General features: G+C 39.4%; 1 protein-coding gene across 1 annotated transcript in view; it reads left to right on the top strand.

The window, feature by feature from the left end:
• Positions 1-27,644, top strand: part of LOC117288839 (E3 ubiquitin-protein ligase MARCH6-like) — a 27,997-nt gene extending 353 nt beyond the window's left edge. The window contains exons 2-20 of the mRNA XM_033769690.1: positions 914-1,013; positions 2,264-2,337; positions 2,729-2,872; positions 3,838-3,910; positions 5,528-5,915; positions 6,642-6,816; positions 9,440-9,586; positions 10,478-10,617; positions 11,303-11,446; positions 12,234-12,368; positions 15,519-15,739; positions 18,935-19,072; positions 19,387-20,008; positions 20,790-21,044; positions 22,754-22,888; positions 24,172-24,261; positions 24,973-25,105; positions 25,986-26,121; positions 26,346-27,644. Of these exons, the coding sequence (XP_033625581.1) occupies positions 914-1,013; positions 2,264-2,337; positions 2,729-2,872; positions 3,838-3,910; positions 5,528-5,915; positions 6,642-6,816; positions 9,440-9,586; positions 10,478-10,617; positions 11,303-11,446; positions 12,234-12,368; positions 15,519-15,739; positions 18,935-19,072; positions 19,387-20,008; positions 20,790-21,044; positions 22,754-22,888; positions 24,172-24,261; positions 24,973-25,105; positions 25,986-26,121; positions 26,346-26,436 (3,341 nt within the window). The 3' untranslated portion in view covers positions 26,437-27,644. The remainder of the gene's footprint in view (positions 1-913; positions 1,014-2,263; positions 2,338-2,728; positions 2,873-3,837; positions 3,911-5,527; positions 5,916-6,641; positions 6,817-9,439; positions 9,587-10,477; positions 10,618-11,302; positions 11,447-12,233; positions 12,369-15,518; positions 15,740-18,934; positions 19,073-19,386; positions 20,009-20,789; positions 21,045-22,753; positions 22,889-24,171; positions 24,262-24,972; positions 25,106-25,985; positions 26,122-26,345) is intronic.

Here is a 27,644-nt window from a genome sequence, read left to right on the forward strand (position 1 = left end):
CAAGAGTATTGGAAAAGTTTCCGTATGGCGGCACCACTTTTTCATTCGATATGAAATAAATTAATAATAATTAATATTTTATAGTAGGCCTAATTAGTATCTAATTTACCGGAAAAGTTTCCGTATGGCGCCACCACTTTTTCATTCGATATGAAATAATATAGTATCTAATTTACCTCAATGAGATATCCCTTTTTGTAAAAATGAGTGAAAATGTGGTGGCGCCATACGGAAAGTTATCAAGAGTATTTTTTGGGTACGCGGGGAATTTTGGCTTGTGCACGTGTGACTCAATATTAACAATATAGGTATTCTTCTGAATACCGCACACATCGGCTCTGTTTTCATTCACCGCTAGCGCAGAAATTTGGCGCTTGCAGGTAAGTGGCGAATGGTGATCGTACGGCGTAAGCGCAGAATTCAGCCGTAAAAACTGATTCATCACACACCAACCCTTTCAAACGAAATTGATGAAGTCGGTTCAGTTTTAGATGTTGGAGGGAAACCTAAAACTTAAAAAGAGGAAAATGGACCCCTGCAGTCGGTCGGGTACGAATTGCAATGGCACACGTACAAAGCTGTTTGTTTGGGATCCAATCAGGCTGGATAAGGTATAAATCACTGACTGAGCCAAACTAATCAATTATGACAAACAACCATTTTTGGGTCTTGACACTGGTCTTGACAATGCTACTTGCCATGCAATGAAATGTTCGCTTGAATTTTTCTTTTTAAAGTCAATAACTAGACTGGTATTTATTGGCTCTTTAGAAAACCAATGTCATGATGTACACAATGTTTCTAACAGAAAGCTTCTTGAATACTTTGTTTCGTCCTTTCCTATCCTTATTTTGTGTATTTGAACTTTGAAGTGAAAGAATTTTGTTTTAATTATGTTTGTTCCTTTCTTTAGGTGATATATGTCGTGTGTGCCGGTCAGAGGGCAGTTCTGATCGGCCGCTGTTCCATCCATGTATCTGCACAGGAAGCATCAAATTCATCCATCAAGACTGGTAAGACATTGTGATGAGGTGTCAGATCACTTTGTACCTTGACCACTTAAGATCCTGCAGCCAATTTCACGAACTGCTCGGCTTAATCCTATCTCGAGTAAGGCCGATTAACTTAGTCCTTATAGGATCAGTTCAATGCGTCCTAACTGCTATATAGTTAAGCTGCCAAGAGAGCAAGGATTTTTAAAGAAGCACCAGGATTTGTGGATGCCGTTTCAAAAACGCCATATTCACAAAGCATGAATCACAAAACCTCGCTCGTGAGTTGGAGACAAGGCTTGAACTTCCGTCCATGGAGATTTTCCTCCATTAAGCCTTAATACAGTGAAATACAAAGGTGGAAGCCTCTTGATGTAATCTGTCACCTTCATGTATCCCCTTTGTGAGAGTAAACATTGTACAATTGTTGCACACTGTGACGGGGTCCATGGCGTTTTGTACACCCGAGGGGGAAAATGGCACCCGAGGCGAAGCCGAGGGTGCCATTTCCCCTCGAGGGTGTACAAAACCCATGGACCCCAGTCACAGCGTGTAACAATTGTTTTGTTATACCTTTGTATAATTGTTATTCCTCTTCTCGAAGTTCTTTGTCATCTTCAAACATTATTACGACAGAATATTCATTGTTTAATAAGCAGACGAACGAGAAACTATTCCCTCGAACCCGCGGTTGTTTCGTACACAGCGCTGGAAATCGACCAATACTGGGAACGATCAAGGTGATGTTCACCGGTGTACATCACTTTTCATGTTACCCGGCCCGTCGAGCCATGTAACATGCGTTTTTGATGCGCGTCACATGATTGGTTCTCGACCAAATAAACTTCACAGTTTGTTACCGAGGTATAATATTGCACAGTGACCGCTTTTAGCACGCTCAGTAGTGGAGTTTAAGAGTGACCTTTGTTCCAGTCATCACATGATCAAAAATACAAAGTCACGCCCTTTGGCTTAGCAAAAATTCATCCAGTGAAATTTAACACTTCATCCGGTAGTCAACTGGGTATTAAGTCACTTAGGTTTACAAAAGAACAGCAAAACTTTGAGAAACAGGGCATTTTACTTGTATACAAATTAACAGTGTACAAGTAAATTACAAAAAGGTTGTCACACAAATGTTGTGTATTACCAAACAAAATAAGTTCTCCGGAAGACACCCATCTGTCTAGCACCTTGTATGTTGTAATGCATAATAGCATTTTGAGAATGTTCATAACAGGGTTTTCCCCCAATGTTTTTGTTGATTGCAGTTTGCTACAGTGGTTGAAACACAGCAAGAAAGAATACTGTGAGCTATGTATGCATCGGTTCTCCTTCACTCCAAGTAAGTTTTCATCCATGTTTTACTGCTTTACTCTCAATATTCAAGGAGTGATACTAAAAAATCTCATCTTTTTACCTGTTATTTGAAAACTATAAACATTCATCAGGATCCTGAGTTCTTCTTCTCACTTGAAAGTGCTGCTTTTTATAAATGAAGATTGCCGCATTGCTGTTTAGCGCACTAGAGAACCATGGGTTGCAGACATCAAAACAATTCAAAATCCGGATTAAAACATATCTGTTATACTTTGTACAATAATTGTTTATTTCCTTTTACAGCGCATAGGGACCCCACGATGATATGCACTATAAGAATAGTTTTACTATTATTATTATTATTTACCAACCTCGTTTCCGAATGAAATTTCCATGTGTTTTTGATGTCTTCACAGTATATTCTCCAGATATGCCAAAGCGGTTGCCAGTGATGGATATTGTGAGGGGCTTAGCCAAGAGCATGGGTACCGCTGTCAAATGCTGGTTACATTATACATTAGTCACCTTTGCTTGGCTTGGTGTAGTTCCAGTAACAGCTTGTAAGTAAAACCACCCCTGATCATCTCAAATAACTAAAATAAGTACCATTATGTGCCCCATGCCCAAAATCAGCCACTCAGAAATAGTGAATTAGAATTATAAGTAATGGATCTAAAACTTCTGCTTTGATGTTGAGCCTTCTATTCTTTGTAACAAGTGTTTCGACCAATCATTTGACACTATTCACCCGCATGGGTTGTGTATGGTGGCACAACTGTGCACTGAATTCTACTGTGTACATGTTTGTATTGTACTGTGGAGATGCATTAAACATGTACAAAATGATGCTAATTTCAGGCTGGCATTGGTTTATCTTTCATTAGAAATAACAGTGAGTGGTATTGAAGAGTCAGACAGTAGGAAGGTTAATGTGATGTAGTTTCCTAAACATTCTACACAGTGAGAAATTCACTAAACCTTAGAGTACATGTGGGTATTAATTACAAAGGTCTTATGGAAGTGTCGTGGCCGAGCAGTTAAGAGCATAGAATTCAAAGCTCTGGTACCGGTGTTTCTGATCAGCAGAGTGTGGCTCCGAATCCCCAGCCGTGACACTTGTGTCTTTAAGCAATACACTTGACCATTGCTTCGTCCATCGGATGGGACGTAAAGCTGTTGGTCCCATGTGCTTTGTAAACGCATGTGAAAGAACCCAGTGCACTTATTGACAAGAGTAGGGGTTCGCCCCGGTGTTCCTGGCTGGATTGGCAGCATATTGCGCCACAGCACCTTGTAAACCATTTCATGGTGCCAAGGATTAGGTCTCATAATTCAAACTTCGTTCCATTCACCTTGCAGTAAATACCTGGCGCTTTGTATACTTTGGAAAAAGGCGCGTTACAAATACGGTTATTGTTTATTATTATTATTATCTATTTAATAAGCCAAGATTTGAGTTTGGCAGGAAATGCCTGGTATGGCATGGAAGATCTCATTTTAAACAAGTTTGATTGTATATACTCAGGTCGCATATACCGCTGTCTGTTTCAAGCTTCGTTTGTGCCACTTCTGACGCTACCATTTGAGGTATTCTCACTGTAAGTAAAGCTTGTATCCGTCTTGCATGTTTGGTGTGAATTTTGTGTGTAATGTCCCTCAACATTGACAATTGTTTTTATTGCTGATTATCAAGATACTGTTGTTATACTAAAGGAGGTACCTTAGAGGGTAGAGATAGTTTGATGTAAATGATGAGGTACCTTAGAGGGTAGAGATAGTTTGATGTAAATGATGAGGTACCTTAGAGGGTAGAGATAGTTTGATGTAAATGATGAGGTACCTTAGAGGGTAGAGATAGTTTGATGTAAATGATGAGGTACCTTAGAGGGTAGAGATAGTTTGATGTAAATGATGAGGTACCTTAGAGGGTAGAGATAGTTTGATGTAAATGATGAGGTACCTTAGAGGGTAGAGATAGTTTGATGTAAATGATGAGGTACCTTAGAGGGTAGAGATAGTTTGATGTAAATGATGAGGTACCTTAGAGGGTAGAGATAGTTTGATGTAAATGATGAGGTACCTTAGAGGGTAGAGATAGTTTGATGTAAATGATGAGGTACCTTAGAGGGTAGAGATAGTTTGATGTAAATGATGAGCAACTCGTGCTTTACTGTGGGCTCCTTATCGTCCTGGCCTCATGAAAGAAATTCAAGACCTAGACAAACAAACCCTCACTGTTTGAAATGTTAAATGTCATTAGTAGGCCTTGGCGACTAGTCAAAATTGACTATTCTGTTAGTCGCGCTCCAATAAGTCGCTGCACACTCAACATGTTATCTTGAAGGATTTTAACTGATTGTTCCGTTAATACGTAGTCCTGTGAGTGACATATGCAGTGCATCTAGTAAAAAAGTCTTTATTTTTAGTAGTTGTGGCGGCGCTGTTGCCAAGTAGTTGAAAAACAGTAGTTTTGACTGGACTAATCAATCAATAGGCAAGAGTTCAACAGGCTCAGGCCAAGTCAACAGTTAAAACATATTACACATTTAGAGTTATTGAATGGTTGTCTATTACGAGTATTAACTAATCTAAAGGAACTTAGTGACAGTGGACACTATTGGTAATTGTCAAAGACCAGTCTTCTCACTTGCTGTATCTCAACATATGCATGAAGTAACAAACCTGTGAAAATTTGAGCTCAATCGGTCATCGAAGTTGCGAGATAATAATGAAAGAAAAAACACACTTGTCACACAAAGTTGTGTGCCTTCTGATGCTTGATTTCGAAACCTCAAATTCTAAATCTGAGGTCTCGAAATCAAATTCGTTGAAAATTACTTCTTTCTTGAAAACACGATACTTCAGAGGGAGCCGTTTATCACAATGTTTTTTATTATCAACCTCTCACCATTACTCGTTACCAAGTAAGGTTTATGCTAATAATAATTTTGAGTAATTACCAACAGTGTCCACTGTCTTTAAGAAGACTGTCTTTAAGAAGACTGTCTTTGGTGCCCCAGGCATTGGGTGTCATGGTGCTCTAAGTCAAGTTATAATGGAGATTCAAGTTATTTTTATTGGTTAATCCCTGACTAGAAAAAAAACTAGGCAACATCAAAGTTCCAAGGCCTGTCAAAATCAAAGCAACATTTAGGCTTCAAGAATTCTTAAGAAATACAAGCTGACCATTTTTCCAAACAACCTTTTTGTTTTAGAGAGAGTGTGGTGACAGACATCCTACAGGGAATGCTTGTTGTTGGCTCCACCCTTTGTGCATTTGTCAGTCTAGTCTGGCTGCGGGAACAGGTCACACACGGTGGGGGACCAGATTGGCTTGATGATGATGCAAATAGAGCAGCAGATGGGGCAGCGGATGGTGTGGGAGAAAATGCAGGGGCACCAGCAGGAGGTGCAGCAGGAGCTGGGGCAGGTGCAGCTGGGGCACAACCAGTAGCAGCAGCTGGGGCACCACCAGTAGCAGCAGCTGGGGCACCAGCAGGAGGGGCACCAGCAGCTGGGGCACCAGCAGCAGGGGCAGCAGCAGCAGGGGCACCAGCAGCTGGAGCATATCAACCCCCGGTGCCTGCTCCTGCAAATAATCAGGTAATTCTTGAAAATTTCATCATTCATCATAGGTAGTGAATCTCAGTGAATCTTGTCCTTTTTTCAAAATGCCAAAGGGCAATAGACCAACTAAGGTCCATTTCAGACAGGCATTCCAGAGTCGCGGAACCAAATTATTGAATTAAGTGCATGAAAAGTTTGACGTCTGAAACAGTAGGAGTGAGTGGACGTGCTAGAAGTAAAAAGATCGACTGTTGCAGTCGTTCGGAGCGACTCTTGAGGCGCCTTTGTTTCAGACGTCAATCTTGTCATGAGCCGAACTTAATGTAAATGTTACGTTAAGTTCGCCTGTCTGAAACAAAAATTTATTCGGGTCAACCTAGAGTCATTCCTAATCTAATTGGTTCGGCACGACTCTGGAGCGCCTGTGTGAACCTGGTGTAAATTTGTGAATGTATATCATCTGATAACCAGCAGAAAACTATGGGCTCATCAACCAGAATACAGAAGATGTAAGCAATCAATTGGCTACAGTTTTAACAGTAAGGTATAATTGTTATAAATATGCTGTTGGTTTAGTCTCAAGTTATGCTTTTACATTTTGCTGCTGAATTTCAATTATCACTAAATACAATTTAACTAATATGAGGTTTTCCTGAATGAATTTACCTTTGCCCTTTTGCTGGGCAACTATTGATGTAGGAAAGCACGTCATGCTTCAAAAGGTAATGCGTTATTATTAATTTATTATCCGTTACGTCATAGGGTGCGGTGCAACCAGTTCAACCACAAGGCAACCAAGATGTGGCTGTCGATCATCAAGCCTTGCCAGCCAATCAGGAAGAAGTAGCAGCTGTAGCAGCCAATGGGAACGAAGAAGGGGCGGAGCCAGCTGCAGCTGAGGTTAATCCTGCAGGAGGAGGAGAAAATGCTGGTCAAGGTAAACCAAGTGCAATAAATTCCTTATGCATTAATGTCATCCAGCCACCATCTTAGGGGTAACCCGATGATGAAACAATGGAAACCTACAGAGTTTTTACCTGAGGCGCACAAGATTGACTAATGAACAGCTTCATTTTGACATCTAGGTATTAAAGGGGCTTCTACTCAATTGACCTTGTGCACATAATGTATGTAAAAAACATGCTTAGTTAGCCATCGAATCAAGTGTGAGTGGTAATGGAAATGTAATGTCCATACAAAAAGGCAAAGGAAAATTCAGAGGATACTGTGAAATTAGGCTTATATGCACCTAAATCAGTGTCAATCATAAAGCATTGTCAGTTTGTCGTGAACATTTGTGAGGTGTAGAACTGCCATTTGGTTTTCTTTTAGCAGGTTGACTTCCAGGTGTTCATTTAGAAATGTACACAAATCTGTGTCACTATTTCTGCTTGTATTTTAATTTACTTTAACCCTCTAGCCAGAAAAGGGTTAGTGAGTGTTGAAGGTGGAAATAAATCAAAGCTATGGTACGTTTCAGTCTGCTGGGAGATTACTAATACTTTTAACATTTTAGGCACAAACAAAAATGCTTTGATCTATTTTAAAGTATTTTGATCTATATGCATCTCTGTTGAACCTTAGTTAACTCATTCTTGGTAATAAAAAAACTTTACAAATCCGAAACTTGTAAAGTCAGCGCTCAGATGAAACTTAAGGGAAAATCTTTTGTTTCAATTGCCCAAATTGTACCTTTATAGGTAAATTAGAGAATAGTACAAAATAAGACGGGCATTAACTCTAGGTTTGCTACGAGGGTTTTGAGTTTTTTCTGTCTTTTCTTGAGTTCTCTTGAGTAACTGTTGTGTTAACTCTGCGTTTCTCCCTTGATATTTTTTATAATTTTATTTCTAATATAATATTTGCATCTGAGATATATAGCATTTAAAGACCTCCTCCTCAATAATATCAAATCAACCTTTGCTGTTTTTGATTGATGCAATTAAAATGTAGGGCCACTGATTTTCCGTTTCAGAAAAGTGCAAATTCCGTTTGGCAAAAACATGAATTCCGTTTCAGGCACAAAAAATTCCGTTTCATGTTTTTTTAATTAGATAAAAGGTTGTTTAATACCCAGGGACACACTTATAAAAATCAATTTGAGATAAGTTGCACTGCTGACTTCGTAAAATGTTCATTTGAACTGACAAATTTCAAAAAAATACTTTTTTTATAATTGTGGATTATTTTGTATACTGCTGTTCGATGAAACAAAAACATGTAGTAAGGGTAAAAAGGTTGCACTGTGACTGCAGTATCAATGCACATGATGTGATAGACTTGATTCCAAGTCTAAAACTGCAGTTGATTCTCTGCATCAGCCACATTGTAGGCTAATGACAGGAGTGTATCCACAAGAGGGCGCTGTTTCAGCATGATCAAAGACTTGGGAACAAGTCTATGGACGTGACCGTTCTCCATCCACAAACAAAATGTCAGCCATTTTGTTTTCGCTTTGGCGACAGAATGTTGACAGTTTACGGTTTTATTTTAGACCTTTCCGAGATGAAAAAACATTGTATGTGTTCTTATAGATCATAGGTAATCTAGTTTGTGTATATTGTTGGTAAAAGAGAGGGAGAAAATGCAATTTGGGTGAACAAAAAATGTTTAAAACGTGCCACGAATAATGCCCTTCGCTTAACCATGTTAACAACGTGTGTACATCATGTGTGTAAACATTGAGGATGGTGTGAAGTAGAACAGAATGATCCACGGTTACGATCTCGTACTTTTTAATGGTCTGATTTCTGATGCCTTTTTAGTTTAACAAAAAGAATCTTAATAAAGAATGCAATTTAAATAGTTTTGGCGTCAAGGAAAAAAAAAAAAAAAAAAAAAAAAAAAATCAAATTTTCTGAAATCCCGTTTTCCGTTTCAAAGGGCGGATTCCGCGAATTCCGTCCGTTTTCCGCGATCGCGGAAAATCAGTGGCCCTAAAAATGTTATTGACATATTGACCCACTTTACCTGACGTCATCATTATCCGAATAATCTTGGATTCGCCATATTGTTGGGCAATGTCAGTGTGAGTTATAGTGCGCATATTGTGAGTGAGGTGCGTGCAAGGGGTCAATAGATGCAAAATCTTTGACAAAATATAAACTTAACCAGATAAAGTTAAATGAAATTGTACTAAAAAAAGACTAGAAGACACTAGACATTATGCAGTGGACACTATTGGTAATTACTCAAAATTGTTATTATCATAAAACCTTTCTTGATTACGAGTAATGGGGAGAGGTTGATAGTGTTAAAGTTTTCAAGAAAGAAGTAATTTTCTACGAATTTGATTTTGAGACCTCAGATTTAGAATTTGAGGTCTCAAAATCAAGCATCTGAAAGCACACAACTTCGTGTGACAATGGTGTTTTTTTCTTTCATTAATTTCTCGCAACCTCAATGACTGATTGAGCTTAAATTTTCACAGGTTTGTTATTTTATGCATATATGTTGAGATACACCAACTGTGGAAGACTAGTCTTTGACAATTACCAATCGTGTCCAGTGTCTATAAGAATCCCAATAACACATGAACCTATTACTGTTTGATCTTCCAGATGATATTAATTGGAATGCATTGGAATGGGATCGAGCTGCAGAAGAATTGACTTGGGAGAGGATGCTTGGCCTGGACGGATCACTTATATTCCTTGAACACGTCCTATGGGTCATCTCACTCAATGCTCTCTTCATATTTGTCTTTGGTATGTGTTTGAACTTTGACCGATAATTCCTAATAAACTTTTGACATTGATGCAGTATTGACTTCTGTTAATTTGTTGGTTAAGGAATTGTTACTCAGTTCACCTTGACTCTTTCGGATCCTTCTAGAACCTCTTTGCCCAAACTGAATAGCTTTAGGAGGACTTAGGGCTGTACGGCTTAATAATAATCGCTTATCACTGGGTCAGGAATTTCAGTCGTCTGGGTATATTTTCTCAACTCTCTTATTAGAGCCAAACGACAAGTGAGAAGACAATGAAGAAATTTCAGTTTTAGATGTGGGAGGATAACCCTAGAGAATTATTCCAGGTAAAACCAACGCAGTCGGTAGGGACTCAAAACCCAGTCCACATAGTGCCTTTGGGGTCCCAGAGGTTCGAACCGGGGTCCCAGAGGTGTAAGGTGAGGTAAAGACAACACTATACCAACCTCACTTAACTCAATTTAAATATGTTGGTTTGAAGTAACATCATAGAGGAGGATAGTGGATGATTGAGGTCACATGTAGGCAAGTGGACCTAAGAGTAAAGCCTGGTTCATATCTCCTGCGAATGCGAAGCGAATGTTGACGTCACAAAATTCGCAACAAATATTCGCAGCAGTTCAGCTCTGCTCAACTCACTTGCGAATAACGCTGCGAAAGGATAGTTGTGACGTCAAGTTTGTTCACATTGGCATTCGCAGGAAGTACATGTATGACCTTGGTTCAGGGGTTTTCTAAATTATATGGTTTTTGTCGGTCATTTATTTTCCTTAATGCCTCAGGATTGTAAACAAAAGGTCATCAATATTTTCCTTTTTTTAAATTAAGAATATTTTGTTTCCCCCTGAACTGAAATGACATTGTTGTACTTTGTTTACTCTTGATGCAGCTTTCTGCCCGTATCACATTGGTCGCTTTGGGATGTTGCTTCTAGGCTGGGATGAGTTGGTTAAGTTATCTCGTTTTGAGGGACTCATCACAACAATGTCTGGCTATGTCACGCTCTGTTCTTCGCTCATCCTCTTCCATGTATCCTTTTTATTAACCGTGTCTTCAAATTGGCAGAAGTAATGTACCATTTACATGTTTACAAACCTCAACAGACTCCACAAGCCCTCAAAAGTGCCCTTACTGAAGTTAATGAAGACCTATCATTGGCTGAGAGATTTGCGCAGCTCATGCACGAGTGCATGTTCCATTGTTTGATCTTGGCAATGGCAGCCAATGCAATGGGTTTATTGTCTGGTAAAGTATAATGCAGCAGCGCAAAAACTGGATAGTTATACAATAGCTACTGGTTTATTCATCATCATCTCATCATCTCCAAAACTAGCATTTACATAACCTGCGAGTTTGAAAGGGCAAAAACAACAAAGCTCCTTGGGTTCACACAGAACCTTGGTTATTGAGGTACAACTTTTCACATGGAATCTCTCTCATGCAAGATGCAACGTTATTACAACAGTTCTGCTCTGACGCAATATTATCGTCTTTTTGATAGCTTGACTTTTTGACTGTTGTTAGTGGTGAAGGTAAAGTTAACTTATAAATATACAAGTTGTTTATAAGTATGTAAATTCATAAACTCTTATTTTAACAAAAGAATTATCAATGTCAATTATGATAAATGATTTGTCTGAATATCAAATGAACAAATCTTTGAAGGGAGAGAATAAATATTCTGAGGTTATATTTCCTGACTGTTTGATGACAGTGCTTCAGTGGTCTCCTAAAGCTGCACCGAACAAAGCGTATCTTGGGTCTTTGTTACATCGTACTCAAGGTGTTCCTGCTGGTAGTGACTGAAATTGGTGTCCTGCCTCTCGTGTGTGGCTGGTGGCTAGATATATGCTCATTGGTAAGTTTCTGTTTGATTTGATTTGATATCAGATTTTTGTCCGATTTGACCCAAAAATGTTGATTTAAAATTCAATAGGTATTTTGATGGGGGTCGAGAAAGTTACAAGCTTTCATTTGAGCCATTGCTCGAAAAAGTCTGCCAATTATTAGTAGCAGTGAAATAAAGTGCTCAAAATTAGTTTTTGTCGGGATCCCAACAAATATCACGCGACCAATTCTCATGTGTTTATAAGAAACGTTTTAAATTTTTGTCATGGTTCCTGACCATTAAAAGTAAAAGTTAATTTTTGTTCATTAGAGCGGGTGATGCTGTTTGAAATACCATTCACTAAAAAAAAATCTATTTTTTAATGTTTGGGGCCAAAAATTTGACATAGCATCTTTAAACCAAGACCTTCCAACCATTTCCCAGGAATTTTAACATCCATTCAATTTCATTCCTGTCTTTGTGTAGTAGGCAATTGTAAAGCAAATTATCTGTTTAATTGAAGTTCTACTTCAACCTTAATTTGTGAGAAAGTATGTCTTGTCATGTAGTGTAGCAATAATTTCAACTTATATGTGGACTGCTTTCTTTCAAAATGACAGCAGCATGGCAAACTCTAGATGGCATATTGTATGGTTAAGCCTCTGAATATCTTAAAAATTTGATTTATTTTAATGAAGCTATGTTAATCAGTCTTGTGTTGACAATTGAACTGTACTGCTGAGGTGGTGGTTGTTGAAGTATGTTTATTTTACAAGATCAATGATCAACCTACATTTGCATCTCTCCAAATATTCAGTCAATGTTTGACACTGCTCTTCAAGACAGACTACAAAGCTTCCAGTCTGCACCAGGGACCTCTATGTTTCTTCACTGGCTGGTTGGCATGGTCTACGTCTTTTACTTTGCATCTTTTATCCTTCTACTCAGAGAGGTGAGACAATCAGTTATCCCACAAGCAATATGAGTTATCCCACAATCAATATGAGTTATCCCACAATCAATATGAGTTATCCCACCAGCAGTATGAGTCATCCCACCAGCAATATCAGTTATCCCACAAGCAATATCAGTTATCCCTCCAGCAATATCAGTTATCCCACAAGCAAAATGAGTTATCCCACAATCAATATGAGTTATCCCACCAGCAATATCAGTTATCCCTCCAGCAATATCAGTTATCCCTCCAGCAATATCAGTTATCCCACAAGCAAAATGAGTTATCCCACAATCAATATGAGTTATCCCACCAGCAATATCAGTTATCCCTCCAGCAATATCAGTTATCCCACAAGCAGTATGAGTTATCCCACAATCAATATGAGTTATCCCACCAGCAATATCAGTTATCCATCCAGCAATATCAGTTATCCCACAAGCAAAATGAGTTATCCCACAATCAATATGAGTTATCCCATCAGCAGTATCAGTTATCCCACCAGCAATATCAGTTATCCCTCCAGCAATATCAGTTATCCCACAAGCAATATGAGTTATCCCACAAGCAATATGAGTTATCCCACAATCAATATGAGTTATCCCACCAGCAGTATCAGTTATCCCACCAGCAATATACACATAATGAATGTTTATGAGTGCAATGGTGCGAATATGTTCATGAGTTGAAAGAGGGAATGTTCTATTCAACGAGGCGGAGCCGAGTTGAATGGAACATTCCAGCTTTCAACTCATGAACATATTCGCACCATTGCACGAATGAAAAACATTCATTATTTGTTTTATATAACATCCAAGTAGATCTTTGTCATTTTGATTGAAAGATACAACTTTCAAAACAATCAATTTCAACTGTAGAAGCCGAATGCTAGTAATTTTACTATGCCTTCTTGCAGTAACACCTGCTGCGTTACCAAAGACACGCGCACGCAGTGATGTTTTTACTCAGCTTTTTCGTTCCATCCGAAAAGTACCATTGCACGCTGCCAGCGTGCAATGGTACTTTTTGGATGGAACGAAAAAGCACGGTGAGTGACTCAGCGTGCAATGGTACTTTTATTTGCTATCACGTGACGGACAATCCTCCAATCAAATGGCAAGGATCTGCTTGGGTGTTTTATAATATCAGTTATCCCACCAGCAGTATCAGTTATCCCACAAGCAATATGAGTTATCCCACAATCAATATGAGTTATCCCACCAGCAATATCAGTTATCCCACCAGCAATATCAGTTATCCCACAAGCAATATCAGTTATCCCACAAGCAATATGAGTTATCCCACCAGCAATATCAGTTATCCCACAAGCAATATCAGTTATCCCACAAGCAATGTCAATTATCACACAAGCAATATCAGTTATCCCAAAAGCAATATGAGTTATCCCACAAGCAATATCAGTTATCCCACAAGCAATGTCAATTATCCCACAAGCAATATCAGTTATCCCAAAAGCAATATGAGTTATCCCACAAGCAATATCAGTTATCCCACAAGCAATGTCAATTATCCCACAAGCAATATCAGTTATCCCACAAGCAATGTCAATTATCCCACAAGCAATATCAGTTATCCCAAAAGCAATATCAGTTATCCCACAAGCAATATCAGTTATCCCACAAGCAATGTCAATTATCCCACAAGCAATATCAGTTATCCCAAAAGCAATATCATTTATCCCACCAGCAATATGAGTTATCCCACAAGCAGTATCAGTTATTCCACAAGCAATATCAGTTATCCCCAAAACAATATTTGTTATCCAACAAGCAGTATCAGTTTTCCCACAAGCAATACCAGTTATCCCACAAGTGATATCAGTTATCCCACACAAGCAGTAACAATTGTTCCACAAGAAATATAAGTTACCCTACAAGCAATATCTCACATGAAATATTAGTTATACAACAAGTAGTATAAGTTGTTCCATAAGCAGGTTTTAGTTATCCCCAAGTCAAGACCATCCCAATTTCATAGAGCTGCTTAACGGTCGTTTTTGTGCTTAACGGGTGCACCTAGCAAGTTTTTCATTTCATAGCCTTGCTTAAGCAGTTTTTTGCTTAAAATGGCGAAGCAAGCAAGCAAAAAGGGTCCTTAAAGCCCCATTGCTTAAGCACCCTGTTTAAGCGCCGGGCCCAGTTTCAAAGAGCTGCATCCTGTAACGGTCGATTTTGTGCTTAACGGGCGCACCTAGCAAATTTTTCATTTCATACCCTTGCTTAAGCAAGGTTTTTTGCTTACATAGGTAAGCAAACAAAAAGGGTCCTTAAAGCCTCTATTTTGCTTAAGCACCCTATTCATACAGCGCATAGTGCAACACTCATTGCAAACGATGTTATTGTGCCGGCACAGCGGTGATTGTACGTGCGTTTGTATGGTAGGTGTAGCTAATAAACGAGTGTCTAAAATGCTTCAGAATCATGCTGTACAATGTATTATCTTCTTGTTTACTTTCAAGTTAGTGTGTAAACCTTTCGAGGGGCACTTTGAACCATTACAAATAATACATATCAGACACAGAAGGTGATGAATTTTTTTTATCGCCACTCGAGTGCACTCCCATTTATTTCGCCCGCCATTTTGTCAGCACCTTCTTCTTTTTCGCTTAAGCAAACGATCTAAAATGTTGCGCGCGCATTTTGTTTACGTGCTTAAGCTAGCAACCGCTGGTGAAATAGGTTTACGCTTAAGCAATTTTTGTTGCTACGTTAAGCCAACATATTTGCTTACCGTTAAGCAGCCCTAGGCCATGCACACAGTGCAAAATACACTGCCTTCTTCTGTTTTGCTTAAGCAAACGATCTAAAATCTTCGCGCGCAGATTGTTTACGTGCTTAAGCTCGTGTACGTTTAGCATGAAATTGGGCCCAGGACCTCAAACTCAAACTTTGCTGATCAGAAACACTAGAGCTTGAGTCCGGTGCACTTGACTGCCCAGCAACAACACCGAAAGTTTAGTTGACATTTTTTGCTTCAAAATCACTTATTGTACAATGAGTACATTTTAGATGAATTATTTAGAATTTAATTGCAAGAGAATTGTGCGACATCCTCTAGTAACAATTCTTGTAGTAAAATTCCTCATGCCCTCTATAACTCCTTAATTTGCCATTGTTTGTTTTGCAGGTCCTAAGGCCAGGTGTGTTGTGGTTCCTGCGTAATCTGAATGACCCCGACTTCAATCCAATTCAAGAGATGATACATCTACCAATCTATAGACACGTCAGACGCTCTCTGCTCTCAGTCATCGTCTTTGGAAGTGTTGTCCTTCTAGTCCTTTGGCTCCCCGTGACAATCATCAAATACCTCTTCCCTTCCTTCTTACCGTACCACATTCACCTCTCAAGGTAAGGGTTGGTCTAAGTCCTTTGGCTCCCAGTGACAATCATCAAATACCTCTTCCCTTCCTTCTTACCGTACCACATTCAGCTCTCAAGGTAAGGGTTGGCCTCAGTCCTTTGGCTCCCAGTGACAATCATCGAATACCTCTTCCCTTCCTTCTTACCGTACCACATCCACCTCTCAAGGTAAGGGTTGGTCTAAGTCCTTTGGCTCTCAGTAACAATCATCAAATACCTCTTCCCTTCCTTCTTACCGTACCACATTCAGCTCTCAAGGTAAGGGTTGGCCTCAGTCCTTTGGCTCCCAGTGACAATCATCGAATACCTCTTCCCTTCCTTCTTACCGTACCACATCCACCTCTCAAGGTAAGGGTTGGTCTAAGTCCTTTGGCTCCCAGTAACAATCATCAAATACCTCTTCCCTTCCTTCTTACCGTACCACATCCACCTCTCAAGGTAAGGGTTGGTCTAAGTCCTTTGGCTCTCAGTAACAATCATCAAATACCTCTTCCCTTCCTTCTTACCGTACCACATTCAGCTCTCAAGGTAAGGGTTGGTCTAAGTCCTTTGACTCCCAGTGACAATCATCAAATACCTCTTCCCTTCCTTCTTACCGTACCACATTCACCTCTCAAGGTAAGGGTTGGTCTAAGTCCTTTGACTCCCAGTAACAATCATCAAATACCTCTTCCCTTCCTTCTTACCGTACCACATTCACTTCTCAAGGTAAGGGTTGGTCTAAGTCCTTTGGCTCTCAGTAACAATCATCAAATACCTCTTCCCTTCCTTCTTACCGTACCACATTCAGCTCTCAAGGTAAGGGTTGGTCTCAGTCCTTTGGCTCCCAGTGACAATCATCGAATACCTCTTCCCTTCCTTCTTACCGTACCACATCCACCTCTCAAGGTAACGGTTGGTCTAAGTCCTTTGGCTCCCAGTAACAATCATCAAATACCTCTTCCCTTCCTTCTTACCGTACCACATTCACCTCTCAAGGTAAGGGTTGGTCTAAGTCTCTTGGCTCCCAGTAACAATCATCAAATACCTCTTCCCTTCCTTCTTACCGTACCACATTCACCTCTCAAGGTAAGGGTTGGTCTAAGTCCTTTGGCTCCCAGTAACAATCATTAAATACCTCTTCCCTTCCTTCTTACTGTACCACATTCACCTCTCAAGGTAAGGGTTGGTCTAAGTCCTTTGGCTCCCAGTAACAATCATCAAATACCTCTTCCCTTCCTTCTTACCGTACCACATTCACCTCTCAAGGTAAGGGTTGGTCTAAGTCTCTTGGCTCCCAGTAACAATCATCAAATACCTCTTCCCTTCCTTCTTACCGTACCACATTCACTTCTCAAGGTAAGGGTTGGTCTAAGTCCTTTGGCTCCCAGTAACAATCATCAAATACCTCTTCCCTTCCTTCTTACCGTACCACATCCACCTCTCAAGGTAAGGGTTGGTCTCAGTCCTTTGGTCCCCAGTAACAATCATCAAATACCTCTTCCCTTCCTTCTTACCGTACCACATTCACCTCTCAAGGTAAGGGTTGGTCTAAGTCCTTTGGCTCCCAGTAACAATCATTAAATACCTCTTCCCTTCCTTCTTACCGTACCACATTCACCTCTCAAGGTAAGGGTTGGTCTAAGTCCTTTGGTTCCCAGTAACAATCATCAAATACCTCTTCCCTTCCTTCTTACCGTACCGTATTCACCTCTCAAGGTAAGGGTTGGTCTAAGTCTTTTGGCTCCCAGTAACAATCATCAAATACCTCTTCCCTTCCTTCTTACCGTACCACATTCACCTCTCAAGGTAAGGGTTGGTCTAAGTCCTTTGGCTCTCAGTAACAATCATCAAATACCTCTTCCCTTCCTTCTTACCGTACCACATCCACTGTCAAGGTAAGGGTTGGTCTAAGTCCTTTGGCTCCCAGTAACAATCATTAAATACCTCTTCCCTTCCTTCTTACCGTACCACATTCAGCTCTCAAGGTAAGGGTTGGTCTCAGTCCTTTGGCTCCCAGTGACAATCATCGAATACCTCTTCCCTTCCTTCTTACCGTACCACATTCACTTCTCAAGGTAAGGGTTGGTCTAAGTCCTTTGGCTCCCAGTAACAATTATCAAATACCTCTTCCCTTCCTTCTTACCGTACCACATTCACCTCTCAAGGTAAGGGTTGGTCTAAGTCCTTTGACTCCCAGTGACAATCATCAAATACCTCTTCCCTTCCTTCTTACCGTACCACATTCACCTCTCAAGGTAAGGGTTGGTCTCAGTCCTTTTGCTCCCAGTAACAATCATTAAATACGTCTTCCCTTCCTTCTTACCGTACAACATTCACCTCTCAAGGTAAGGGTTGGTCTAAGTCCTTTGGCTCCCAGTAACCATCATCAAATACGTCTTCCCTTCCTTCTTACCGTACAACATTCACCTCTCAAGGTAAGGGTTGGTCTCAGTCCTTTGACTCCTAGTGACAATCATCAAATACCTCTTCCCTTCCTTCTTACCGTACCACATTCAGCTCTCAAGGTAAGGGTTGGTCTCAGTCCTTTGGCTCCCAGTAACAATCATCAAATACCTCTTCCCTTCCTTCTTACCGTACCACATTCACCTCTCAAGGTAAGGGTGGGTCTCAGTCCTTTGGTCCCCAGTAACAATCATTAAATACCTCTTCCCTTCCTTCTTACCGTACCACATTCACCTCTCAATGTAAGGGTTGGTCTAAGTCCTTTGGCTCCCAGTAACAATCATCAAATACCTCTTCCCTTCCTTCTTACCGTACAACATTCACCTCTCAAGGTAAGGGTTAGTCTCAGTCCTTTGACTCCTAGTGACAATCATCAAATACCTCTTCCCTTCCTTCTTACCGTACCACATTCACCTCTCAAGGTAAGGGTTGGTCTCAGTCCTTTGGCTCCCAGTGACAATCATCAAATGCCTCTTCCCTTCCTTCTTACCGTACCACATTCACCTCTCAATGTACGGGTTAGTCTAAGTCTTTTGGCTCCCAGTAACCATCATCAAATACGTCTTCCCTTCCTTCTTACCGTATCACATTCACCGTTCAATGTAATAACCTTCTTGGACTTGTTTTCCCTTTAATTGCCCTTTAAACCAGTTTATTTTCTCTGCATTTGTTGCACACATTCCATAAAAGTGTAGTATCAGTATTAATTTCACTATTCAACATCTCATTCCTCTGCAGTGATTCCCCAGTCAGTGAGCTATCCCTAGAGTTGCTCCTACTCCAGGTAGTCCTTCCAGCACTCCTAGAGCAGGGACACACAAGGCAATGGTTGAAGAATGCAATTCGAGGATGGACCATAGTGGCAGCTTACCTCCTGTGAGTCTATTTTTGTGGTTTGACCCAGAATCACTTGCTCAACAAAGAAACAGTTGAGTGCCATTCAGAAGCCATACAACATGCCATGTAGCTAGGGATCACCCTCAAAATACGATACATCCTGGAAAGCGGCAACCATGGGATCAGAAAGGGATGGCACTTTTTAAACAAAATTTAAGGAAATATATCATAAATGTTTGCTGATAAAAGCTATCAGCTTGAATTAAGTATTGTTGGACTTCAGGCTTATTTTTTTAAGGTCTGGTCAAATTCTTGTGTAATGCAATATGCTATAATGTTATTTTTATGTTCAGTAATATGCGTTCATATCTGCTGGGTGATGTACCAGTTGAAGACAAGCCAACACCCTCACCACAGCATGATCAACAGTTAGCTCATCTTGACTTTGAAGAGGCTGGTCCCAACCCAGAGGCAGCTAATCTCAACCCAGAGGATATCGCTAGCTATGCAGGGGAAGAGGATCTCTACCTTGGAGTAAATGACCCCCAGCCAGGAGACAGCGGCACCCAGTCGGAATCACCTGATGATGATGAAGGCAATTTAGGTATCAGATTGAACTCACTTCTGGAGCTAGCAGCACCACAAGAGGGCAGTATTGATATTACTGCGTTCACCGAGGAGGAGGTAGTATCCAGCGGGAGGGATGACGACTCTGATGTCATCATGGAAGAGGAGGAGATGGATGAGATCCAAGATGATGTCAATAATGAGAATGATGAGATAAATGATGATGATGACGAGGAACAAGAAGCTCCTGATGCCGCTGATCAGCCTGTTGACCAACAGGCTGCACCAGGAGCTGCTGGTGCTGCCCCTGGAGGGATGGCGCTACATGCTGCTCATCATGCTCTCATTAATCAAATGGGACCCACTGGATTCCAACCCTACAATAAACCATCATTCTTTGCATTTCGTGTAAGTAGCAATAGTGCATAACAATATCACAAGTTTAGATAATAATAAATCATTAATACTGACTCTTATATGGCACAATTCCAAAGAATTACTGGACCATATATTAAATCCTTAGGCAATCTCATGTCCCTGTGGAGTATACAGCATGTGCTGCAGCAAATTATTTAGCGCTCTAGGCTAAATCATATTATCTTCAAGTACGCGCTAATCCTCCAATCAGATTCGCAGAATAGAGTGGTGATAAAAACCTATATTGCACGGCTAATATCACTATCTGCGTCTTGTGTATTCTATGTCACGCGTCAAGTTTGCTTGAAGATAAATACGTTATCACACGCGCGCTCGTGGACATCTGGAAAGTATAGCGTGTCTACGTCCCAGAAGCGCTTAATTTTTCCGTATTCCACTCGCGCTTGTGTGATAACTTATAATACAAGAACCATCTCTGCTATCACAGGTACCCATTTACCCCTGGGCAAAGAAAGGCAATTATAGTCTCAATTGTCCTGCTCCAAGGACACAAGTGTCAATACCGAGATGAGAACACACACCCCGATGACTCAGCCGTCAAAACTTGAGTCTGATGCACTTAACCACTTGGCGACATCATGCCATGATTTTTTACTTATCACAAGTAAATGTATTATATAAGTAATTGGGGGGAAAATCTACTTTTGGGCCACAACATTTTGGGGTCTTTCTTGATAACTCAAAAGCAAAAAACTAATGTAGTAACGAGTAGAACATGAAACCCTGTCCTCTTTTGATCTTGTACCTGCAGATATTTCTGTTGGTTCATCTGCTGTGTCTATCCCTGCTTGGGACTAGTGTACTCTGCCTCACCCTACCTGTCTTCCTGGGTCGATTCTTCATGTCATTATGGGTTGGTAATGGAGTCGTAGTTCATGAACTCTACACAGCTGCATGTGGTCTGTACCTATGCTGGTTGATGTGTCGGCTGGCTACCATGATCTGGTCCTGGCTGCCTGCTGGGATTGATCTCATCTTGGAAAAGGCTAAAATGTATACAATTTTGGTGAGTCTCTGCATATTATGTCATTGTTGTTACTTTAATATAATAACCCTTACCAATGTTCTGCCTTTTCATTGGTTGAGAGCGCTTCACATGATATGGCTTAGTTTTGCTAGACGACGGCCGTGTGATAGTGCATCGGTTTGCCGTGCGCTAGTCTGAAGACTATTACACGGCGTGCAGTACCCAGACGTCCGTTGCGTGTACGAGGATGATAAATTAATAGTCTGTAACCATTTTGGATTACATGACACTACATGCAGCACAGTAAAAGTTTTCGCAATCTGTATTCGCATCGTCCGTGGATTGTAGCGTTCAGGTGTGTAACTTAATAGTTCAGTTTTTAGAATTGTTTGAGGTGTTATAAAACAAATATTGACTGCTTTCACTCATGCAATGGTTAAAACTATGACTCCCTCGGTGATCCCCAGAGCATTCTATTTTCCACCATAGCACTCGAAGCAGTCAATATTTGTATATTAGTTACTGGTTTGCATGATTGATTCATTGACCCAGCCAAACCATTTTCGGTAATTCAAGGCAATCTTAGAAGAGTCTAGATATCTGGATTTTTAGTCGACATTTAGCTTTAGAATAGAATTCCTTGGGGTAGCATTGGGTAAGGTATGGTTGGTTTCATCCATTAGACTAAACTATAAAGCTCTGCCATTTTTGTTATTCTATGCTTCATTCAGTTTAAATAAAACAACCCAAAAGACTGACACGCAAATTTGTATACAAAAAAAGTAGTTTACAATTTCAAAATTTACCAAAACGAGCTAGAGAAACCAGCAATCTGCATAAATTATATAGTATACATCAATAAACTTAAACAACAATTTTGTGGTAAGCAGTTTATGAACTTTAACCCAGGACCCAATTTCATGGAGCTACTAAAGCACAAGAAAAGCTAAGCCAAATGAGTTTGGATGACTAGAATAAGGTTACTAGCGAAAATGCCACATCGCATGTACTAACTGTGCCTAGTAATAATAGTGGCTTCTTATTAAGCACGCATATCCGTCACTCAGTGAGGCTCAGGGCGCATTCAAATACATTTTTTTCCTGCAAGCATGTTTGACTTCGTTTTAAATATTAGACCTACTCCTTTTGCATAACACCATGTACAAGGTGTTGTGGTGCAATATGCTGCCAATCAACCGTGAACCCCAGTGCGAACCCCTTCTCTTTTCGATAAGTGCACTTGGTTCTTTTATGTGCGTTACACAACACACAGGACCAACGGCTTTCCAAAATGTTATCCCATCCTCCTCGAATCGCTAATAGCAGAAACTGCTAAGCGATATTTTCTGCTTAAAGTAGCTCTTTATAATTGGGCCCTGGTAATTACCTTCACCTCCTTCATTTGTGACCCTTCAGGGCCCAATTTCATGGCTCTTCTTATCGTGAGCACATAATCGGCACTTACCGAAGCATGGAATTCTATGCTTATGGCAATCGTATTTCATGGGTTAGTGGTGAATTTTGGCTTCTTCGCGTACTTACTCCGTGCTACTAGGCATTCTACGCTTTACAAGCCTAGCGCAGAAATTCAGCGCTTGCACATAAGCGGGGAATCGTGATCGTAAGTGCAGAATTCGGCGGTAAGCAGGACAATGATATTGGGCTTTGGTTTCTGGATGTTCTCTTTGATGAGGGTGGTGCAATACAAGTTCATTCAATTTAATATTTACTTGTATTTTTTGTTTCAGTTTGTAAAGTCATTGTTAGTTGCAGCTATGCTTCTAGGGGTAATCCCCTTCCTCCTGGGTCTACTCTTTGAGGTTGTCGTGGTGGTTCCAATACGAGTTCCCCTTGATCAGTCTCCAGTGTTTTTTCCTTGGCAGGTGAGTTGCTGTGCCTTATGATTTGATTTAGAATCTTTCTTTTAATATTATCAATGGTTTTGGATTCACTTTACAAAGTTACTTTAGTTTGATTTCTGTTTTTAATTTTGAAAGCTGATTCTTTGAATTATGTATGCGCAAAAATATAATGGCTGCCTGACGTTATTTAGTGCAGTCGACATGGTTTGCGCGACACAGTCGGCGTAATTCACAATTTAACACTTTGAGCCTGTTGTGTCTAAATTTTCTTATAAGTTTCCAAATTCTATCTCAAATGTTAGTTTTTATTGTAATCATTTTACCAATATCTTTTTGTGGTGGAAAATTGTGATGTAATGTAACAAAACTTAAAGCCACACAAAATTGCACCCACGTTAATCTCCAATAGCTGATGGCTCGGAGGTTGCTGGAAGCTCAATGGTGACCTTATCGTCGCAAGACTTACACGGTCTATAATGTCGTCAAGTAGTAGACCACTCGAGTCTCAGTATAAAGTTATGAGTTTGGACGAAAGTTATAGGAAATATATGTATTTGTAATTTCTAAAACAGGAAAATCTGTTGTGCTCTGAAGAGTATGCATTCATCATTTTGAACAATGTCATAACTATGAAAGAAAGCGTTGGTTATGTATTTTGTTTCTTGTGCTTGAAACTTCTCAAAATTGTCTGTGTTAAAGGCACTGGACACGTTTGGTAATTGTCTAAGACAAGTCCTCTCACTTGGTGTATCTCAACATATGCACAAAATAACAAACCTGTGAAAATTTGAGCTCATTTGGTCGCCGAAGTTGTGAGATAATAATGAAAGAAAAAACACCCTGGTCACACACAGTTGTGTGCTTTCAGATGCTTGTTTTTGAGACCTCAAATTCTAAATTTGAGGTCTCAAAATCAAATTCGTGGAAAATTACTTCTCTCTTGATAATCACATTACTTCAGAGGGAGCCATTTCTCACAATGTTTTATACTATCAACCTCTCCCAATTACTCATCACCAAGTAAGGTTTTATGCTAATAATTATTTTTTAGTAATTACCAATAGTGTTACCAATAGTGATATTGAAATATTATCGTGCATACATTTTGAAAAAAAATTGAAAACCACATTACTTCAGAGGGAGCCTTTCTCACTATGTTTTATACTATCACCCTCTCCCCATTACTCATCACCAAGTAAGGTTTTATGCTAATAATTATTTTGAGTAGTTACCAATAGTGTCCACTGCCTTTAACGAATGAACTTTAACCAAAGCCATTTATTTTCCTAAATGATGAACTGTAGGATTGGGCCCTTGGTGTTCTACATGCTAAGATCATGTGTGCTGTGACTATGATGGGTCCCAACTGGTGGCTAAAGACCGTCTTGGAGCAGGTTTGTTAGTTATACAAAACAGTTTTGACAGTTTTAGTGCCGCTGAGGTGATCTTTGGCATATTCTACTAACCTGAGCTGAAGCCCAGGGAAAAAATAAGAACGGTCTAGGGAGTATCGAGGGAGTAGTGGATTTGCTTTTCAATAACTAATAGATCTTAACATTCCAAGGAGGACATTTTCCTTTCAGTCAATGGGTCAAACTCGAGGCTGTTATGATTGAATATTACTGAAAGTTAGTTATGAACCAAACGTCTCTGTACAAATTTTGTACTGGAAGGGTATCAAATACAATGACACTTAACACCATTAAACTTGAGGTGAGAGGCTGTTAGTTTTCCCCCACTCACATGAGGACTCCATCTTTTTGAAAAAAAGTACATCACAAAACTTGAATTGGTCAATCCTCTTCCTTTGAAAGATAAATGGACCCGTCCATCAGCTTGGTCCAGCGGCCATAACAGTGGCCAACCATTGAAACTCGACCCATCTCTAATGGCATTGCTTACAGTTGAGTTTGAGCAAAATTTATTGAGTTACATCAAGTATACATTCTAACAAAGAGGAACTTATTTCTTACTTGTCCATTATATTTGGCCAGATCATTAAATTCACAATACCAAAATAATTCAAGTCTATCCTGACTAAGCTATAGTCCTTGAATTTCAGTTGATCAAACTTACCTTGTTTGATTTTCTCTTTATGTCTGCAGGTTTATCAAGATGGATTTCGTAATCTGAATTTAGGTTTTATAATAAGGAGAGTAGTGTTGCCTGTGGTGACATGTCTTGTTTTGATATTGACTGCACCATACGCTGTAGCAGCAGGAATTACACCATTATTAGGTTAGTGGAACCATACTAACTTGCTTAAAAAGCACTGGACATGGTTGGTAATTGTCAAAGACAAGTATTCTCACTTGTTGTATCCAAACATATGTATAAATAACAAACCTGTGAAAATTTTTGCTCAATTGGTCATCAAAGTTGCAACAATAACTAAAAAAAAAAAAACGAGTGAGAAAATACCTCTTTTTCAAAAACTCATTTCTCATAGTGAGTCTTTTTCACAATTGTTCATACTAGACTAACATCTGCTCTCCATTGCTTGTTTACCAAGCAAGTTTTCTATGCGTATTATTTATTTTGAATTATTACCAAATGTGTCCAGTGCCTTTAAGTACTAAAACGTTATGCTTTAATATCAGTTGAACTGTTGAACGTCAATACATTTTTCACATCAAATAAGTTTTTGAAACAGTGGTTGTTTTTATTGTTAATTTTGATCCAGATAGATTAAAGACATTGGATACTATTGGTAATTGTGAAAGACTATTCTTCTCACTTGGTGTACCTCAACATATACATAAAATAACCAACCTGTGAAAATTTCAGCTCAATCAGTCATCGAAGTTGCAATATATTAATTGAAGAAACAACACCCTTGTCACACGAAGTAGTGTGCTTTCTAAAGATTGATTTCGAAATCTGAGGTCTTGAAATCAAACTAGTGGAAAATTACTTCTTTTTCAAAAACTAAATTACTTCAGAGGGAGCCGGTTCTCACAATGTTTTATACTATCTACCTCTCCCCATTACTCGTTACCAAGTAATGTTTTATGCTAAAAATTATTTTGAGTAATTACCAATAGTGTCTACTGCCTTTAAAATGGCAAAGGCATTGTGGTTAGCTTATTATTGATCTGTCTCTGTTGTTGTATTGAAGGTTTGGGAGATGACATCAACCTCTTGGTAGTACGTCGCATTTACCCTTGTCTTGTCACATCTGTGGTTTCTATGGCAGCCTTGGTGTTTCATCTCAAACAGTTTAAAAAGCTTTATGAGCACATCAAAAATGACAAGTAAGTTTTAAGAGCAGGGGAAAATACTTGCAAATGCATTGTAAAGCTCAAATAAGTAGGCATTGGCCACAAGTAATACTTGTCGCAAACACTTTGCCCTGTGTTTTTTTTCACAAAAAGTGTTAGTACCTGTGTTAAAGCACATTTATATGGTAATTGTGAAATGCGCTATATAAGAATTTGTTATTATTACTAATTGATTGTTGATGTTGTTCTAATTTCAGATATCTTGTTGGCCAACAACTTGTCAATTATGATCCAAAGGAAAAAGCAATGAAAGACGGAACAACTCAGACGACTGCGCAAAAGGATTAATAACACTTTAAGTGTATATCACTAAAACATAGTTACAGTCTACATTTCATGTTCTTGATGCAATTTCTTTTAGTGTATTGGCGTAATTTCAGAATTTTGAAGTTCCTTGAAGGTAACATTATGAGTTTTAGTGATAATGATCTTGTCTCCAATGTTTTAAGTGAATTCAAAACAATATGAGTTCTCCAATTGCGTCCAATACTTAGATATTCATGACTTTGATATTGGCCATTTGTATTATATGGACAAATCAGTTATTTTTATTGCACAATGGTGCATTGGTTAATATGGTGTGTGGCATGGCAGAGTTTGATTAGAATTCCTTGCATGGTTGGTTGGTTAACCACTTGGCCGACTAGAAAAGTTATTGTGCTTGAAGCAGCCCAAATAAAAACCAAAACAAGTTGCCTCTGAAGATGGCATTTATCAGTCCATACCGATGCAAATTAAACATCTATTAAGATCCATCTATGCTCAGTAATGATATTGAAAATAATCAACTCACAAGAGATGAGATGCTTCCGCTTTTAGGCAAAGCTGTGACTTTTGGACATGTTCTGAAATTCCCCTTATTCAGTTCAGACTTCTCAAAGACTCTGACACTTTGGCAAAACTGACTTTTGAACAAGTTTCACTTTAAATTTGCAACAGTCTGCCGGGTGAGTCAACAAACAAAAATGCATATCCCACTAAACTCATGAACATTTTTGTTTTTTATTGTCCTCACAAAATTTGCAAATTTGTCTGTTTCCTAATGTTTTTAAAAGGCTTCATTCACTTAATGTACTCATTAAAAAACAAATGATTTAGGCCTATCATCTTTTTATGGCTTTGATACAGAGTTTATGGATGTTTATCTTCTATAAAAAACACAAAGATTTGACAAAGTTTCTTCAGTTTTACTCAACTTGACTTTTGTTTTATTTCTAACCAAAAGGTCAAACCAGTCTTTTGGGTCAACTGTATCCTCCCCCAAAAAATGTTTTAAGATTTGTTTTTATTATGTATTTTACTCCAACTCAAGAATTAACGTATTTACTGTTATTATCAAGAAGATAAAAGAGTTTGCAACAAGGTCTGTAACTAGCAGGGTTGTAGCCCTGTAGGGCCTACAGCTGTCCTTTATCATTCGGCCATGACCCTGCAAGGTTTTAAATGGCCATTTAAGACCGAGCCACCAATTCCCATTCATAAATACCCTTTTTGAG

The sequence above is a fragment of the Asterias rubens genome, chromosome 4 (assembly GCF_902459465.1).
Source record: "Asterias rubens chromosome 4, eAstRub1.3, whole genome shotgun sequence".
NCBI classification, from domain to species: Eukaryota; Metazoa; Echinodermata; class Asteroidea; order Forcipulatida; family Asteriidae; genus Asterias; species Asterias rubens.